The sequence below is a fragment of the Nycticebus coucang genome, chromosome 10 (assembly GCF_027406575.1).
Source record: "Nycticebus coucang isolate mNycCou1 chromosome 10, mNycCou1.pri, whole genome shotgun sequence".
In the NCBI taxonomy this organism is placed as follows: Eukaryota; Metazoa; Chordata; class Mammalia; order Primates; family Lorisidae; genus Nycticebus; species Nycticebus coucang.
In genome coordinates, this window is record NC_069789.1 from 69586917 (window position 1) to 69605773 (window position 18857).

The window sequence follows — 18857 nt, forward strand, 5'->3', positions numbered from 1 at the left end:
TGTTTAATGAAAGATTGGATGCAGAGATTAATTTTTATGTCATGGGAAGTTGAGTTGGGTCTAGAGATTATTAGGATACGGATAGAATAAATGGAATAGAGGGCTTGTCCAAATAGGAGATCAACATGAGTGAAATGATGAAGATTTTGTTAATGGGAACAGGGAGGAAAGCAGGTGTATGAAAGAAGTGATTTTATGTTACTAATCGATTGGGGGGAATTAATATCATTAGGGTAGGGATAGATTGCAGGGAACATCCAAAGCCAAGCTGGATTTTAGAGCTGGAGGTGATTTTAGAGATTTAATCAATTCCCTTACAGATGAAAGAACTGAGGTCCTATTGGTTAACTAGAAAGTCAATGCTGTTAAGACCAGAATCTTGTTCTGCTGACTTCTAATCCAGTGCTCTTTCAATCCTATTTCCTCAGAAATAGGGGGGCAATGAAAACTTTTCGAATGGAAGACAGTCTATGGTAAAGTTAGTGTTTATGAAAAATAATCTGGCTCCACACATAGGGTGAATTGCAGAGAGGAAACTCTAATTCCAAGAAGAGACAAAAGATTATGAAGTAATACTGGCAAGGCACAAAGAAGGCCTGGATAATAGTAGCAGAGTGGTAGGGGAAAAGGGGCAAATAACCAGTGGAGAACAAACAGGCAGAATTAAATTAAGTTGTACTGTTTTTCAAATGGACTTTTCTGTGAGAAAACATCTATTATAGCTCTTACCCCTAGGATATTTTTGTTCAGTCCCATCTAGAATACTAACACGGTTTGCTCTTAACATTTTTAGAATGCATTTGGAACAAGGAAGTGGTTCTTTTAAGTTTGCCTTTGTACAAACTCAGAGAAATGTACATTATTTTCTAAGTAGTGGGCACACAAGAACAATGAGGTTTACGTTAGGTCTTTTTCTTTTCTTTCTGAAGGTATGGTATCTTGTTCTGTCATCCAGGTTGTAGTGCACTGGCATGGTCATAGCTTCCTGCAACCTTGAGAGCCTGGGCTCAAGCAATCCTTCTGCCTCAGCCTTCTATCAGGGAGTACAGACATGCATGCACCACTATACCTCCGCTAATTACATTTTTTTTTTTTTTTAAACCAAGGTCTCATTATGTTGCCCAGGTTGCTCTTTTTTCTTTTTTCTTTTAATTCTTTCTTTTCATTTTTTTTTAAATTAAATCATAGTTGTGTACATTAATGCGATCATGGGGCACCATACGCTGGTTTTATAGACCATTTGACACATCTTCATCACACTGCTTAACATAGCCTTCCTGGCATTTTCTTAGTTATTGTGTTAAGACATTTATATTCTACATTTAGTAAGTTTCACATGTACCCTTGTAAGATGCACCACAGGTATAATCCCACGACTCACCCTTCCTCCGCCCACCTCCTCCCTCCCTCCCCTCACTTTCCCCCTTCCCCTTATTCTTAGGTTATAACTGAGTTATAGCTTTCATGTGAAAGCCATAAATTAGTTTCATAGTAGGGCTGAGTACATTGGATACTTTTCTTCCATTCTTGAGATACTTTACTAAGAAGAATATGTTCCAGATCCATCCATGTAAACATGAAAGAGGTAAAGTATCCATCTTTCTTTAAGGCTGCATAGTATTCCATGGTGTACATATACCACAATTTATTAATCCATTCGTGGATCGATGGGCACTTGGGCTTTTTCCATGACTTAGCGATTGTGAATTGGGCTGCAATAAACATTCTGGTACAAATACCTTTGTTATGATGTGATTTTTGGTCTTCTGGGTATATACCTAGTAGAGGAATTATAGGATTGAATGGCAGATCTATTTTCAGATCTTTAAGTGTTCTCCAAACATCTTTCCAAAAGGAATGTATTAGTTTGCATTCCCACCAGCAGTGTAGAAGTGTTCCCTTTTCTCCACATCCACGCCAACATCTCTGGTCTTGGGATTTTGTGATATGGGCTAATCTTACTAGAGTTAGATGGTATCTCAAAGTAGTTTTGATTTGCATTTCTCTGATGATTAAAGATGATGAGCATGTTTTCATATGTCTGAGGCCATGCACCTGTCTTCTTCAGAGAAGTTTCTCTTTAAATCCCTAGCCCAGCCTGCGATGGGATCACTTGTTCTTTTCTTGCTTATACGTTTGAGTTCTCTGTGGATTCTGGTTATGAAACCTTTGTTGGAGACATGACTTACAAATATATTCTCCCATTCTGATGGCTGCTTGCTTTACTTACTGTGTTCTTGGATGTGCAGAAGCTTTTTAGATTGGTCAGGTCCCAGTAGTGTATTTTTGAAGCTATTTCAATTGCCAAGTGGAGATTGTGAGCTCCCTGCAAGCTGGACAAAGGTCTACATTAATTACTAACCTCTTTTCATATTAAAGCGCCTTTCTCAGACCTTATTATGGTTCATGTAAACTGCACATTTTTCTTAGTTCTTCAAATAATGCAGTTTCAAAACGCACTCATTGTAGATCATTCATGATTGCATTCTGAAGTTAATTGGGAGAGTAATTTGGGATGAAGATGGGAATAGGCCTATTATACTGAAAGTTGCAAATGTTTTTTTAAAAAAGTATCAGATCCCTCCTCAAAGTTGACAGAAGAATATAGTTCTTTTCATTCTCCTTTTTGGGCTTACTTCTCTTTTTCATTGTTTTGATTTTGGTGTGACATCTGTACATGTATAAGTTATGTACTAGCTAAATAAACTTACAGCATCACTCCTAAAGGAAGTTTCCCTATAGGTCAGTGTACTTTTAAAGCCATATAAATGCATGCATCAGATTAATCCAGAATTTGAAAAAAACCTGATGTTAAGACCTTATCCAAGATCCAAGACCCAAGATCCACATAGTTTAGTTTTACTATAAATTTGCAAGGTAATAATGTATAGCCAAAATGGAAAACTATGTAGACTCTTGAAAAAAGTTATTTTTTGCAAATGAATTTAGCCTATTTACATGAAATTATTTACATCACCACATGCATCACAAGAGTTTGTGAATCAGTTAACTAACCAATCAGTTAATCCGATCATGAATGAGGAGTGGGCACTGAGGATCTTCCATGTATGGAACATTATTAGGTACTTTGAAAATTAAGTCGAATAAGTCAGAATGATCCAGTTATTGACCCTATAGGTGGGAGATAAGACTAATACACCGTTGGGAATATTTCATGGAGGTGGAACTTGATTTGAGCCTTGATTTGAAAAGTGAGTAAAATTTCCCTCTAAGCAAAGGGAATTTTTTTGATCTGATCATAGGAGAATAATCTCAAGGATAATAAGAAACACAAGTATCAAAAGTTTTTTGTCAGTAGTGGTAAAAAAGGTTTCGGGGACAGAAATTTAAAAAAAGAAACTGAATTAACTGTAGAGAATTTTTAACCTTAGGCATACGAGTTTACCCTGATTTGGGAGACACCAGGAAGTTTTTATGCTTTTCTGAGCGTAAGAGTCATGTAAGAAAATTAATGTTCAAATAGCATTCTAGGGAATAACAGCACTGTTTAAATTTAGGTAAGAGAGAGATGACAATGTGAGTAAACACCTAGTTGTTGTAGTAAGAGAAGGGAAGGATGCCTGGACATCATGAAGAAGGTTTGATAAAGCTTGATAACTTCATAATCTCATGGAAATCTATTTTTAAGAAAAATTAAGTGTAGCTTGTGTTTTTGAGTTTTTTTGTTCCTTTTTTTCCTCAGGAGATGGGCCGTTTCTTCTACTATCCTATATCCTCCTTGCTCAGAAAAGCCCTTCATAAAATATTTAAGAATGAGTCAATGGAATAGTTTTAAAATACAGATCCCGGGTGGTGCCCGCAGTTCAGTGGGTAGGGCGCTGGCCACATAAACAGAGGCTGGTGGGTTTGAACCCGGCCCGGGTCAGCTAAAACAACAATGGCAACAACGACAACAAAAATAGCCGGGCATTGTGGTTGGCACCTGTAGTCCCAACTACTTGGGAGGCTGAGGCAAGAGAATCGCTTAAGCCCCAGAGTTTGAGAGTGCTGTGAGCTGTGACGCCATGGCATTCTACCCAGGGCGACAGCTTGAGACTTTGTCTCAAAAAAATGAATAAAATAAAAAAAAAAAAGCAATAAACTTATAATACATATCCCCATTAAAAATGTCTGTTTGCAAAAATACCACAGCACAATGCAAAATATAATCCTACTTTCCCCTTTTTCCTTTATTTAGATGGTTTCTCCACTTTGCATACTCTCCTCTTTATCTTTATTCAATCCTACCCTTTTGTTAAATACCATCAAACATGTCACTTTAACATGTTTTATTCCAGATAAAGACATCTGTGCGTCTATTCTGATTATTAATCGGCAATTATAAGTAATATTTTACTTTTACATAATTATTTCATAAATTTCTTAATTGGTTCTGCTTGGAGGACAGGGAATGTGTGTCACATATTTTGGATTTATCCTCTGTGTGGCTTATATAAGTGTTCAGCATGAATAGGTGATGTATAATTTACTATTATGTTGTATTGAATTATTTGGTGACACTGTCCTGACTCAGGCAAATGGCATTTCTCATCTGAGCTATTACTACAGTCTCCTTTTCCTCTCCCTGCTTCCAGTCCATCCTCCATATTGCTGCTCAAGTTAGTTTTTATAAATTTCAGTTGAGATCAGTACTTTATTCTTTTTTGCTCTCTCTTTATCTCCTGCTCCTGGGCCCCACTTCCACTCTCGTCCAGCACCTTCTCCTGGTTGTGCTGGAGTCTGAGCCAAAAATGGTTAATATCAGGTCTTTGTTTCTGGAAATGCCTTTATCTGTTAAGCTATCTGGGTTGTTATCATTACCTGCATCAACTCCAAGCTATTCCGTACCCAAGAAGTCAAAAATTAGATAAAATGCATCTGCTTACCTTTGGCAAAAATCGTTTTTTAAAGTTGTCAAAAGGCATCAAACCCAGACTTGGGAACCTCTTTACATCTCAAACTCACCATTCAATATTGGTAACACTCACTATAAATCAGACTAGCTGCTTTTAAGCTGCAATGTGGGGCTAACAGGGGAAAAGTAAGGTAAGAAATAGTTCATTGGCTGGCACCTCCTAGTCGTCACACTGTCCAGATGCACAGAACACTCCCATCCAGAGCTCCTCACGACATAGAGACATTCACAACCACTGCTTTCCTTCACTCTTCAAGCCCACAAGGTGTGGTTAAACAACAAAAACATCCCTACCAAAGGTCTGTTTCCTAGGAAATTTTGGGTGATCACTTTAAGTGATTCTGTTGAAACTCATGTATTGCCTTCTTATGCTCACATGATGGGTAACATATAATGTTCTATTTTTTCCAGTGTGACTGTATGAAATTAATATGTTTGAAATATTTGGGGGATTAAAATATAGGAGAAATGAAATATTATCAAAATGAATGGACTGTGGATTCTAAAGTGTAAACTCTGGGAAACTGGAACATTAAGTAATATTTATTTGTGGAAGTATGTGGTTTCTTATCTTAAATTTATTTAAGTTTGTTCTACACTAGAGAACATTGAAAATTATGCCCTCAACAAAGCCTGTGCATTTAGCAGCCCTGAAAGTCAAAATTCTTGCTTTTTGTTACTATAATCTGGTTTCTCCTTCAATTAAAAGTCAAAAGTCATGGAGAACATGCCTAGTAAGAGGTTATTTTTTTTTCTAAAGTAAAAGAAGTTCTATAGATATTTTTAGATATTTGAGCCAATAAAACTTTTAAAATCGTATTTTCCTGTGTATTGGTAGATGTTTCTTGTTTCTTTTTCTCTTTTCTACTTTTCTTTCTCTCTCTTTCTCTTTCATTCTTTCTTTCAAGGCAAAGTCTTGCTATGTTGAGCAGGCTGGAGTTCAGTGGCTATTTACAGGCATGATCATAGCTTACTGCAACCTTGAACTTCTGGCCTCAAGTGATCCTCCCACTTCAGCCTCTTGTGTAGGTAGGAATACAAGGCATGAACCACTGCACCCAGCTGATGCTTCTTGTTTCATCAAAATTGGGTTACAAGATCTTTTTTTTTTTTTTTTTTTGCCGGGGCTAGGTTTGAGCCTACCACCTCCGGCATATGGGACCGGCGCCCTACTCCTTGAGCCACAGGTGCCGCCCACAAGATCTTTTAATACTCACTAATGCATTCAACATTTATTTATGTTGATCCCATTGTATGTCGGTACTGTGCTAGATGTTGAGATTTATACATGAGCAGAAAATCAGGCAAAGGAGTCTTGAACTGTGGCACCCACAATCTAGTGAGAGAAGACAGAATTACCAAATAATCACATAAATTAATGCAAACTTGTAACTCAAGTTAAGTGCTCTAAATTGGGGAACTGAGTGTAATGAATATATCTAAAAGGGGATCTGACTTACGTAAGGAGGTCAGGGCAGGATTCCCTGAGGAAATGGCAAATACATTGATAGGTGCATAAGAACTAAAACTGAACTTCATGCAGAGCAACTATTAGGTGTAAAGGCCCTGAGGTCCAGGTGGCAGGCACTAGCACTGGAATGAAAGTAGGTCAGTGTGGCTAGCAGAAAGAGCTGGGAAAAACGTGGTGGAGACAAGGTTGGAACAGAGCAGAGGTCAAGCTGTGCAGGTGCTAGGCCATATTAGGGATATTGCCTTTATCCTGTTCGGGAAATCTGTCAAGGGCTCATAAGCAACAAGAAACAAGACCAGGTTTGTGTCTTGACAGGATCCCTAGAGTTAAAAAGCAGGGAGCACACTGAGGTGGGAGTGGAGGAAGTGGGAATTGAGGAAGAAGAGTTGAGACCATTGGAGTAATCCAGGTATTGGACGGCAGCATCTCTGATCAAAGTGGTGACAGATTAAGCTGGAAAGAGATTTGAAGTAAAATAAATTGGACTTGGTGACAAATTGGATGATCTGTGGCGGGACTCCTGAGTTTCCATCGGCCAAAACCTTTCTGAATTAGGAATTCTGTGGATGTGACATATTTATTCACCAAAGAAATATATGTTTCAATGACCTTTCAGAATGCATTTATTCAACCAATATTTATGAAGCACCTAATATGTATTATTCTGGTTGCTGCTGACATAATAGTGGACAAGGCAGCCAGTCTCTCATGGAGCTTGTGCCTGCTGAAGCCGAAACTGGTCAGGGTGAAAGTTAGAGCAATCATAATAGAAAGAGTAAACTACGCACGTCAATTTTTCTTTTGGCAAATCAGGAATAAACGCTTTTTGGTGCCTTATAATTTCTAACATCCCTTAGTACTTCAGAGATAGTGGAGAGATAGTTGGGAAGGCATAAAATGAAAAGCCAGGGAAAACAGTAAGAATGCCCAAGGTCACAAAGCTGTGAATTAGAAGAAATCAGGTCTTCTAACTCCAACCGGATGTTTTCCACAACTTTATTAAAACCGTAATCAAGGACGCTGGAAAAGTAGCCTGCTAAATTTGAAAAAGAACCAATTTAAGACTTTCCTCTCCCAACTAGGAAAAAAGCATGTTTCTGAACTAAGAAACAGAATGTACTCCTTGTGTATCATTACCTAAAGTAACATTACAGAGACTCTTGGTTAGCCAAATGAAGGTAGGGAAATCCTGAGATTTTGTGATTCCTGAGGAAAGGGAACAATTTCAGGTATGCATTATGGAAGCTCATGTCAGTATCTGTTGGGGAGCGGGGAGCTTGGAACCAAGGGAAAGATATGCAGGCCCACATTCACTTTATTTGGCGTTTTTTCTTCATCTGAGATTATGTGAATGATTTTGGTGCTTGTCTCTATTATATTACTTCTCATATTTAGTATTTAGCTTGTTCCTAGTAGTATTCATGGAAGGCTTTTGGTCAGTATTTTGTGTGCTGCTCAATATGTGATTAGACATCCTTAAATCTACATAATACAGGTTTGAAAAAATGAATTCTCTTTGCTGAAAACATTTCCTCTGAGGACTTTCAGTTCTCATCAGATAGGCACGATATCTGCACACTAACCAGAAAGACGTTTTCCCTTGTATTTGCTATTATTTTCAATTACCAAGATCAAAGAAAATCACACCTGGATTCCAAGTTTTCAATGATGTTATTTATCAAAATAAATTTATTAAAAGTATTCAAAGACCACTTTGAAGTTTAGCTGCCTTCAAGATAGGTTGTGGCACTCATAACGGACAGTGTAGTTTTCTATACAACAGGACTCATTCTATTTCACACAGCATTTAACAACACAGACAGACCATTTTCAGTTTCAGTGTTACGTGAGACAACAGTACTGATGATCTGTGGTCAGAAGAACTTCACTACTCTTGCATATAGTAAACACTTTAATGTTACTGAGTACTAAAAATGTAAAACTAAAACCACTACACGGTAACATGGGCTGATGCAGGGAAAGACGTACAGTCAGCTCGCTAAGGCCACATAATCCCAGACCTATTGATTTTAAATGCCTTTGGACCAAAAGCGTTACACCTCATGTATCTTTCATTTCACATTCCTGCTTCTTCAGTGTGAGACAAGCACATTTAGACCACGTATTCCCTGTGTTCTGTACAGTGAGGGAAGCTGTTCTGATACAAGCTTCTCCTCCTGGACAGTGACTGGCTTCCTGATTCACTACCCAACTTTGAATCAATAGTTCTGAGTGATGTTTCCTGAACACCCAGGCTGAAAATTCAAGGTCAGTCTTTTTGGCAGGTCTCAGCCTTTCCCCATAGGAAAAAGAATGAAATGTCCTTTTTGGGGGCTCTTTTTTTCAACTCATGTAGCATGGGACTCTGTGGATATCTGTGGCTTTTTACACAAGTCCTGGTAGAATTCTGACTCCAAGAAACGGGGATAAGAGTTGTTCTCCATCAGGCTGTATACTCTTTTCTGGGCAGTTGTGAAGCAGCCACTTGTAGCATCTTGTATATTTTGAGCAATCAGAGTTTTGGTTTGAAAGTCTATGTTTATCTGAAATAAAAGAAAAAAATGGTTTATTTGGTGTTTAGAGATTTAAATTTAATATTTGAAAACAAAAAATAAAACTGGGAAAGTGTGATTAGCTCTATCAGCCATGTCACAGGAGAAAGTTAATTGAAATAGGGGGAAAAACTTTTTACCATTCCTTCCACCCCCACTTTGACATCTGTCTTTTCAATTCTTTTGTTTCACTTTTATTCTAAAGATTTCCAAATCATGCTAAATGAGGAACTTTCTTTCTTACCTCTTTTGGGGCTTCTTTTTCTATAAAGTCAGTATATATTTTCTTTGCTTTTGAGGACAGCTTTTGGGGTGATTTGGTTTTTTTGAAGTCTTCACAGGCCAGCCAGAATTCAATATTTTCTTCACAGAATTCAGATTTTAAAAAAGCTCTGAATGCAGCAAGACCATCTGAAAGGGAAAAAACAAAAAGCATGTAGAATTTGATGACTGAGTGACCAAATAATCTCTTAGGCTTTTTTGGAACTTCTCCCTCACATTTTATTTGTAGATGATACCTGTACTCCACAGAATTTAGCTCTTTAAAGACTAAGTTGCCAGTAGACAAAATGTTTAAGTTGGCATTCTGCTACAAAAAATATACTTAACTTTGCCGTCAATGCAAAATAAATATTTATAGGGAACCCATAAATTCTCTGGGAATAATGTCTCGTGAAAACAGTGTATGCAATGGAAAAGATGACTCAAACTAAACTACAACCTAAACTGCCACTTTAATTTTTTTTAGGCTAATTTCTTTTTTCCACCTGGAATGAATACTACATGTATTCCCATGGTTAAACACTGGGAAATAAAGGAGAGTAGCTGTAGTGATTGCACAGTCTAACTCCCCTTGGTCAAGTTGCTTTTTTCACAGTGCAGATCACCTTTCCAGGCTTTTGTGACCTTAGCAATGGAGTCAATTCAAGAGTTAACTTACATTTACTGGCTAGCAGCTCATCGAATGCTTCTGACCACAGCTGTGCTTCCTCAGGAGAAGGCCTGCAAGAGATGTTCTGCATATTAGCTTACGCACATCAGAGTTCCCCTTTTTCAGTTCAGCAGCTAACTACTCATATTGTCAAGTACAGGCTTCTCAACTTACTTAACGAAAGTTTGCTGTTTGTTTTTCTTGCTGGTTTTGGGCTTCCCAGGAGTGGAGGAATTTTGCAAGAAGTAACTCAAACGTGTCTTCCAATCTTTTAAACTGGAAAAAAAAATCACTAAAGTGAAAACACTGCAGCTGAAGACCTTTTTACCAAATAAATGACCACATAAGACAAAGAACTTTTAAAGTAATAGTCTTACCCACTAAACATTAAACCTAATGTACTAAACAGTTTCATATATTCATCTGAATATAACTACTAGTTTCACAATTAAGGGTAGTTACCCTAAAATTACTAGGGTATTTTAACAAAACAGTTAATGCATTTAGTTCAGAAGGTGGATACTACTTCTGGCCTACAAAGGGCAGCAACATCTTTGCAAAATTACCATTCGGAAATATTTTGCACTTGATGACAATGACAGTGCTGGAACTGCCTTAAGCTGGCCCATACTCATGTCCCTTCTACCCTTAAAAGCAGGAAGTTCTGGGCAAGGCCAGAGGCTGTGTACAAAGAATTCCTTTCTCACCTGCAACACTGCTTTTAGACAGATACTGCAAAACAATTATTTGTCTCACATTCGTGGCTATAGGAGATCTGCTCTGTACTAACTAAACAAAAATGGATTTGAAACGAGCATATTCAGAACCTGCGAAAAGGTCTCATGCAGCAGCTATGTAAGCTGATCAGATCTCATCCCTCAACGTATGAATACTGAGGATGCGCTTCAGCTGCAGGATTTTGAGGTCTTTTTAAATGCAGGGGGATACAACGCCCAGCCACAATTTCTTAGCGCATCTACCACTGCCTTCATGTCAAGAATTTCCCTCCGTTCCTAAACTCTACCCAGCGTCCTTCGCTCACAAAATAAGTACATACCATTGAGATCTAACCTTTTCCGCATTTTTTTTTTTCCCTGCAGAGGCGCAGGCTACATGGTTTCCTAATGTCAAAGCCCAGCTCGAAAAAGTACCGCGTTTGCAGTAAAACCCGTAGTACTAAGAAGCCGGTACTCACAGGGTTCGTTTCATTTTTTCCCGCTTCTCCTCGCTCTTGGGGCCGCTGCCTGCGTTGTTGTCCATGGGTCTGCAGTCGTGCTGAACAGCCAGGAACATGGCACTTTGCATTACCTTCCTTGCACCGGGAATGCAGCTCTTTGCAAGCGGGCGTGAGAAGCGGTATTTATCAGCAGATGTGGCTCGGAGGCGGGACCTCTGGAAGCCGGCCTTGCTTTCAGAAGGCGCGGATTGGCTGTCCGTAGTGCTCGGGAGGCGGGGTCAGCGCTGGCCTGCGGCAGTCACGACCGCCGCGGAAGGGTCTGGAAGCCGGGGCGCTGATGACGTCTGCTGCTCGGGATTCGTACGCACTCGGAACAAATCGCGGCGGCCGGCTGGGGCCGGTGTTGGAGCAGACGAGAGACTTTTCTATGTGGGCGGTCGGCCGCGACCTTTTGCTGAGAGGTGGCGGCCGGGCGTGCCCTGAGGGCTGTGCCGTCGGCCGCGGGCCGGCGGGGCGCTTGCCCCCCCCCTCGCACACGCTTGCGGGTCCCGGCCCCGACCGGGGGTGGTGATTTCCCAGTGGGGGAAGGTCGCTGCTGCGAGCCAAAGTGCGGTGTCCCGGTCTGAATTAGGATGGGGCTTTAGCGCCCGCCCTTCCCCGGCCTTCCGTCTTGTCTGCGGTCCTGTTCCCGGGACTCGCGCGCCGCCACCCGGTCTAAGAGCGGAGGCCGCTCCCCTCTGCCGGTCCCCTCGGCGACTCCAGTAATTTGGGGGAAGGAAACAGTGAACCGGGGGACCTGAACCGGTTGGCCCAGGGGTGTGACCTGCTCTGCCGCTTGAGTTGGCATCTTGGAATACTTTGGGAATGAACATTAGTCAGGGAGGGAATGGGAGAAAGTGACTTTATCAGAAAGCAGAGCTTTAATTGAGGTTCCATTTCCACCCCTGCTTAGGCACGTGGCTGGATCTGTACGTGGGGTGGCAGGGTTTTCCTTCAGGAGCCCTTGTTCCCGTTTCTTGCCAAAAACAGAAATTACAGAGCTCCTTATGGTGGGAGGGAAAGCAGAAACGAAATGATTTCACAGCTGAAATGCACTGGAATTATTTAAGAGTGTAAAGAGCCAGGGTTTCCTCATGATTCATTCTTTGTTGTCTTAGAATTTACCGGAACACTAAAATGCAAAAAGTAGGAGAAGGGAGGAGGAGGAGGTAAGAGTTTCCTTGAGTAAATTTAGTTTGTTAATTCTCCAAATTATCTCCAATCCTGCAGGCTATCAAATGACTTGATTGTTAAGCACAAGGAGATTACTTCGACTACAAAATGATTCCATTTGGGGAAACATGACCAAAGCTGTCTAGTGGACTAGTCAGGTGGGTTTCCCATAAATCCTCGAAGTAGACAGTAGGATTAGCAGCAGGTATTGACTAGACTGCAGATGTTCCCCTACTTTACATTAGACCTGTTAGAAAATTAGAACTGGTTAATACAGTGTATACTCTTACGGTGACCTGCCAGTAGTTGGAGTTCCAAGTTTGGCTTGGAGAGCAAAATTTGCAGTTATTAATTACTACAGAGGACAGTCTACAGTTGATTGTAGAAAGGAAAATCATTTGGATTTTGGTAATGAATATTTTTAAAATATGTCTGGAACTGTACAAATGTAATTTTTCTTGAATGTATGCTGTTTATCTCTAAAAGAACTCTGCGTAGAATTCCTACGTCTATTTGTACTTTCTAATGATTCAATACTTATTAAATCATATTACATATGTGTAATAGGCAGGCACTTGCTTGTTCTCACCAGTGTAGACCTCAGTGTATTTTCCACTTAGAACCTCAGATGTTAGAATTCATTTGCAGGCAGTGAACTTCACTAGTTAAGTAGGCCGAGAATTCTGACAGAGGTAGCAGAGAGCGAGCTGGACTTGTGTCTGTCAGGAGACCTAATCAGAGCCTAGGCTTAACCAATAAGTGCTAAGTAACAGTCACTTCACACCTCCTTGGGCAGGTTTCTTATCTGTAATAAGAACAGCATGTCCTTCTGGTCAGCTTCATAGGATTTTATGTTACTCTTACATGAAAGGCCTTTTTGTAACTCTAAAGTGCTGTATAAAAGCTTATTATTAATTTGGATATATGTGAAAAAAGGAAATGTCAAGCATAGTTTTTGAAGATGGAAAAATAAGAGGATTAACTCTGAGTTAATTAGATAATAAATGTGTAAGTACTATTAAGCATCAAGATAATGTGACAAATTTGTAGAATATCAAGCTCATGATAGGTATTTAATAAACGATCTGCAGATAACAAGAAAAATAAGCAAACTGGTTAACATTTGAACTTTCCAGAGATCTCCAAGCCAAATAAAGTTCTCATCTCAATATATTAATTAATAAAAGTGAATATACGTGTATCTTAGTAAGCAACTGGTTTAAATATAAAGATAATTCTAGATGTTTTTATCCTCAATATAATTTTTTTTTTTTTTTTGCAGTTTTTGGCCGGGGCTGGGTTTGAACCTACCACCTCTGGTATATAGGGCCGGTGTCCTACTCCTTTGAGCCACAGGCACAGCCCAATATAATTTTTTATAAGACCTTTCAGATAGGTGAAAGGTCTGATATTAGGTGGAAGAAAAATTTTCCCTGAAATTTAGTTGATTGACACATCTGAATGTAAATTAATTTGTAATTTTTTTTATCTATGGGAATTTTAAGAATTAATGCAATACCTACTACAGACTGAGAAAACTTTTCCTTAAAAAGTTGTCACCTTAATGTGTTTTTAAAGACAGGCTGATACATATTTAAAGCAAAAGCTTGGTGACTTCCCTTTGGTTTTTTTTTTTTTTTTTTTTTTGGTCACAGTTGGCTTTTAGGTAAATGGGATTGCTTCATTTTAAGATGACACATATTTTCCATCTTCTGTGATGTAGGAAGAAACAGTGTGGGTTGCAAAAGTTGCACAGCAAAGCCACAGTTTGGGAGTGGCGGATAAGCTAATCCTACCTTCTCTATGTTGGATCTACCATGCCCTCTACTGGAGAGACTATCTGATTGACAACATTAGTGGTGGAGGTTCTCAGGGTGGTTCTTGAAATTTTTGTAATTTTTAAAAAGTTTATAGAAGAAGGCAAACAAAAATTACAGGTTTCTTTTTTTTTTTATTGTTGGGGATTCATTGAGGGTACAATAAGCCAGGTTACACTGATTGCAATTGTTAGGTAAAGTCCCTCTTGCAATCATGTCTTGCCCCCAGGGGCAAGTGTGACACACACTAAGGCCCCACCCACCTCCCTCCTTCCCTCTTTCTGTTTCCCCCCCATAACCATAATTGTCATTAATTGTCCTCATATCAAAATTGAGTACATAGGATTCATGCTTCTCCATTCTTGTGATGCTTTACTAAGAATAATGTCTTCCACGTCCATCCAGGTTAATACGAAGGATGTAAAGTCTCCATTTTTTTAATGGCTGAATAGTATTCCATGGTATACATATACCACAGCTTGTTAATCCATTCCTGGGTTGGTGGGCATTTAGGCTGTTTCCACATTTTGGCAATTGTAAATTGAGCTGCAATAAACAGTCTAGTACAAGTGTCCTTATGATAAAAGGATTTCTTTCCTTCTGGGTAGATGCCCAGTAATGGGATTTAATCAAATGGGAGGTCTAGCTTGAGTGCTTTGAGGTTTCTCCATACTTCCTTCCGGAAAGGTTGTACTAGTTTGCAGTCCCACCAGCAGTGTAAAAGTGTTCCCTTCTCTCCACATCCACGCCAGCATCTGCAGTTTTGAGATTTTGTGATGTGGGCCATTCTCACTGGGGTTAGATGATATCTCAGGGTTGTTTCGATTTGCATTTCTCTAATATATAGAGATGATGAACGTTTTTTCATGTGTTAGCCGTTCGTCTGTCGTCTTTAGAGAAAGTTCTATTCATGTCTCTTGCCCATTGATATAAGGGATTGTTGGCTTTTTTCATGTGGATTAATTTGAGTTCTCTATAGATCCTAGTTATCAAGCTTTTGTCTGATTGAAAATATGCAAATATCCTTTCCCATTGTGTAGGTTGTCTCTGTGCTTTGGTTATTGTGTCCTTAGCTGTACAGAAGCTTTTCAGTTTAATGAAGTCCCATTTGTTTATTTTTGTTGTTGTTGCAATTGCCATGGCAGTCTTCTTCATGAAGTCTTTCTCCAGGCCAATATCTTCCAGTGTTTTTCCTATGCTTTCTTGGAGGATTTTTATTGTTTCATGCCTTAAATTTAAGTCCTTTATCCATCTTGAATCAATTTTTGTGAGTGGGGAAAGGTGTGGGTCCAGTTTCAGTCTTTTACATGTAGACATCCAGTTCTCCCAACACCATTTATTGAATAGGGAGTCTTTCCCCCAAGGTAAGTTCTTGTTTGGTTTATCAAAGATTAGGTGGTTGTAAAATGTTAGTTTCATTTCTTGGTTTTCAATTCGATTCCAAGTGTCTATGTCTCTGTTTTTGTGCCAGTACCATGCTGTCTTGAGCACTATGGCTTTGTAGTGCAGACTAAAATCTGGTATGCTGATGCCCCCAGCTTTATTTTTGTTACAGAGAACTGCCTTAGCTATACGGGGTTTTTTCCGGTTCCATACAAAATGCAGAATCATTTTTTCCAAATCTTGAAAGTACGATGTTAGTATTTTGATAGGAATGGCATTGAATAGGTAGATTGCTTTGGGAAGTATAGACATTTTAACAATGTTGATTCTTCCCATCCATGAGCATGGTATGTTCTTCCATTTGTTAATATCCTCTGCTATTTCCTTTCTGAGGATTTCATAGTTTTCTTTATAGAGGTCCTTCACCTCCTTCGTTAGGTATACTCCTAGGTATTTCATTTTCTTTGAGACTATGGTGAAGGGAGTTGTGTCCTTAATTAGCTTCTCATCTTGACTAAATTACAGGTTTCTAACAATGCCAAAGGGAGATCATGAAGAGTAAAGATGCCCCCATACTTCTCCTTTCCTCTCTCTATGCTGTTGTTAATCAAAAATTATTATTATTAACTACAAATATATAAAATAACTCCCTTATTTATGCTTTAGGAAATTTAGGAAACAAGGCAAATGCTTTTAAAAATACAGAACTATTCTGCATATTACTGTGTGCTTTGCGTACCTTTTAGTAAAGTATTTTAGTTTTCCAAATTTTTAAGAGCTGTAAACCTGTTGTTTACCTTATGAAAACTGAAACAGGCAGATTAGTAAAAAAAAAAAGGGGGAGGGGGGAACCAGGAAATTCAATGCCATGTGCCAAAGGAATGTGATGAGTACTTGGGAAAAAAGAAAACTTTTAGTGTCCTAGTTGTTGAACATATTTAATGAAGTGTGACATCTGTCCTTTGTAATTTTGTTTTTGTCTAGTTTAACTTTGGATGGTAAAATATTCTTTTGACAGAATGAACTTACGACCCCACAAGATTCTATGCCCCACTTCTTACCCCCAATTTGATCTGAGATTTTAATATCATAATTAATTTCTGAGAATATAATTTGTATACCCATAAGCTAAAAGAAAATTAGTGTTTTTGTTGGGGATGAATCAGAGTTTAAACCTAACACTTGACCTATCACATAGAGGAGTCAATAATTTTATCAATCTTCATATTGATTATTTCACTTAGTGAACTTCCATGGTTCTGTCTAAAATTTATCTGTGGCATGGATTATGTCATGCTTCAAATGCAGACAAGTTCTAGGTAAACTTATTAGTCGCCATTTTACAGAAATGTCTGGCTTCTCTTTGGAAATCAACATTAGGAATATTATGAAGTTCTGTGGGTTTTTTTCCTATTAAAAATACTAACATTGAAATAACTCTAGTAGGTTTTAGTAGTTATTAGGTCTCCTGCAAGTTAAAAGACTATAACTATGAGAAGGGAATTGTTCCTACTGTATTCCTTTTTCTGCATGGGATGAATACCAGGGAAGAGTAGGGGATTATAAATATTTTCTTATAAAATAAGAAAGATGGCATATTGTCTACAAGGTTCAGAGGTAAAGCGAGGAATTTCATTCTTGGCATTTTTTTCTGACTGGGATTTTAATTACTGTCCGTGGAATTTTTCCAAATGATTAATGTATCAAGCATCCTATTGATTGCTTTTTTTTTTCTTTACACATTGGGATAATAGATTAACAATATACAAGAATTTCAAGACTATGATAATAGAATCTGAAGAAGGCTATTTTTCATCTAGTAAATGAGGAATGTGCAATAGTTTTTTTTTCCAGTATGTTCACTATTCCGATGTAGAGAACATTAATACTGGCTTTTCACTGGTATTTATTCATGGAATACATCAATATAACCTAAAATCTTTTGTATTTTTTTCTCCCAAACACAATTTTGAAACAAAAATTCTAATATCTCAATAGAATTAATTGAGGGGGGAGAGTATGCTTTTAAAGAGATATCAGTAGGCCTTGTCACAAATGTCATGTTATAAATACTTAAATCTTAGATGCTGAAGTAATAGCACTAGTTCTCCCCAAAATTACCAGGTTTAAGAGACAAAATAATTTTGCATTTCTTTTCATGAAGTACCTTTAGGAGAGCAGGATGACTTGAAGTAAGGTCTATAATAGGAACATTGCCTTTTGTTCCTAATCTACTGTCCTCTAGTTAGACTTCAGGTAAATGGCTTAGTTTTCTTGTGTCTCAGCTTTTTATCTTTAGGGCAAAAGTAATTACAACATTCTTCATTTGCAAGGAAATTAAAATAGTGTGGAAAATGCCCTGAGCAGCTTGGTTAATGATAATACATAGTGCACAGGGCTGGCCTTGAACAAAACTTTGTCATAGAACTAGTCTCTTCTAAGTGACCCTTTTGCCCATTTTTGTTGTTTTCCTAGCACTTAGTATTAGGTGCCAATCCTAGGGTGTCTGCCCTCAGGTGGAAAGATTGAATCAAAAGAAGGTTGAAAGTGCCTACTAGTTCAAAGAGCACCCAAAGGGTTCTGTCTTGCTGCTGTGAAAGGTGTGATATCTTGGAGATGGAGGTGGCCTGGTGGGGGAATATTGCTTGTGTTTTGCTGACACTGGGGAATCACATCTGGTCTATGGCTGGCACTGGCCCTGGATCCTATACCATCACAGTCTGATACCCTTTACTGGGTGTCCATGTTGGTTGTCCTCTTGCACTCTTCCAAATGTCCCTTTGGGCACATCATTGATATAAAGTTACTTTTGTTTCCTAAGATTATTTTTGTAGAGAAGATTTAGGTTCACAACAAAATTGAAGGGAAGCTGTAGAGATAACCTTATCCACCCTACCCCCATACAAACACAGCCTCCCCCATTATCAGTATCCCATACCTGAGTGATATATTTGTTACAACTGATGAACCTACATTGACTTATCATTATCACCCAGAGTCCATAGTTGACATTAGGATTGACTCCTGGTGTCGTACATTCAACGGGTTGGACAAATGTATAATGATATGTATCTGCTCTTAGAGCACCAGACAGGGTAATTTCATTCTGCAGTAAAAATTCTCCGTAATCTTCCCATTAATCCCTTCCTCTACCATAATCTCTGGCAAGCACCAGTCTTTTTTATGTCTCCATAGTTTTGCCTTTTTCAGAATGTTGTATTACAGTTGAAATCATACAGCATATAGCCTTTTGAGATTGACTTCTTTCACTTAGGAATAGACATTTAAGTTTCCTCCATGTCTCTTTACAGCTTAATAGCTCATTTATTTTTAGTGCTGAATAATATTCCATTGTTTGGATGGACCACACTTTATCTACTCACCCACTGAAGGACATCT

General features: G+C 38.7%; 1 protein-coding gene across 1 annotated transcript; it reads right to left on the bottom strand.

Moving 5' to 3' along the window:
• Positions 1–8054: 8054 nt before the first annotated feature.
• On the bottom strand, positions 8055–11216 carry RGS2 (regulator of G protein signaling 2). Its single transcript, XM_053607553.1, has 5 exons — positions 11065–11216; positions 10044–10145; positions 9879–9940; positions 9183–9349; positions 8055–8929 (listed from the first exon to the last, which is right to left on the bottom strand). Exons 1-5 carry the CDS (start codon positions 11172–11174, stop codon positions 8735–8737), a joined length of 636 nt encoding a protein of 211 aa, XP_053463528.1. The 5' UTR covers positions 11175–11216; the 3' UTR covers positions 8055–8734.
• Between the last annotated feature and the right edge of the window lie 7641 nt (positions 11217–18857).

Coding starts and splice junctions, on each gene's coding strand:
- RGS2 (XM_053607553.1), bottom strand. CDS start 11,174: ATGCAAAGTGCCATGTTCCTGGCTGTTCAGCACGACTGCAGACCCATG. Junction 10,146..11,064: donor GAAAAAATGAAACGAACCCT/GTGAGTACCGGC, acceptor TTTTTTTTCCAG/TTTAAAAGATTGGAAGACAC. Junction 9,350..9,878: donor TGAGCTGCTAGCCAGTAAAT/GTAAGTTAACTC, acceptor TTTCCCTTTCAG/ATGGTCTTGCTGCATTCAGA.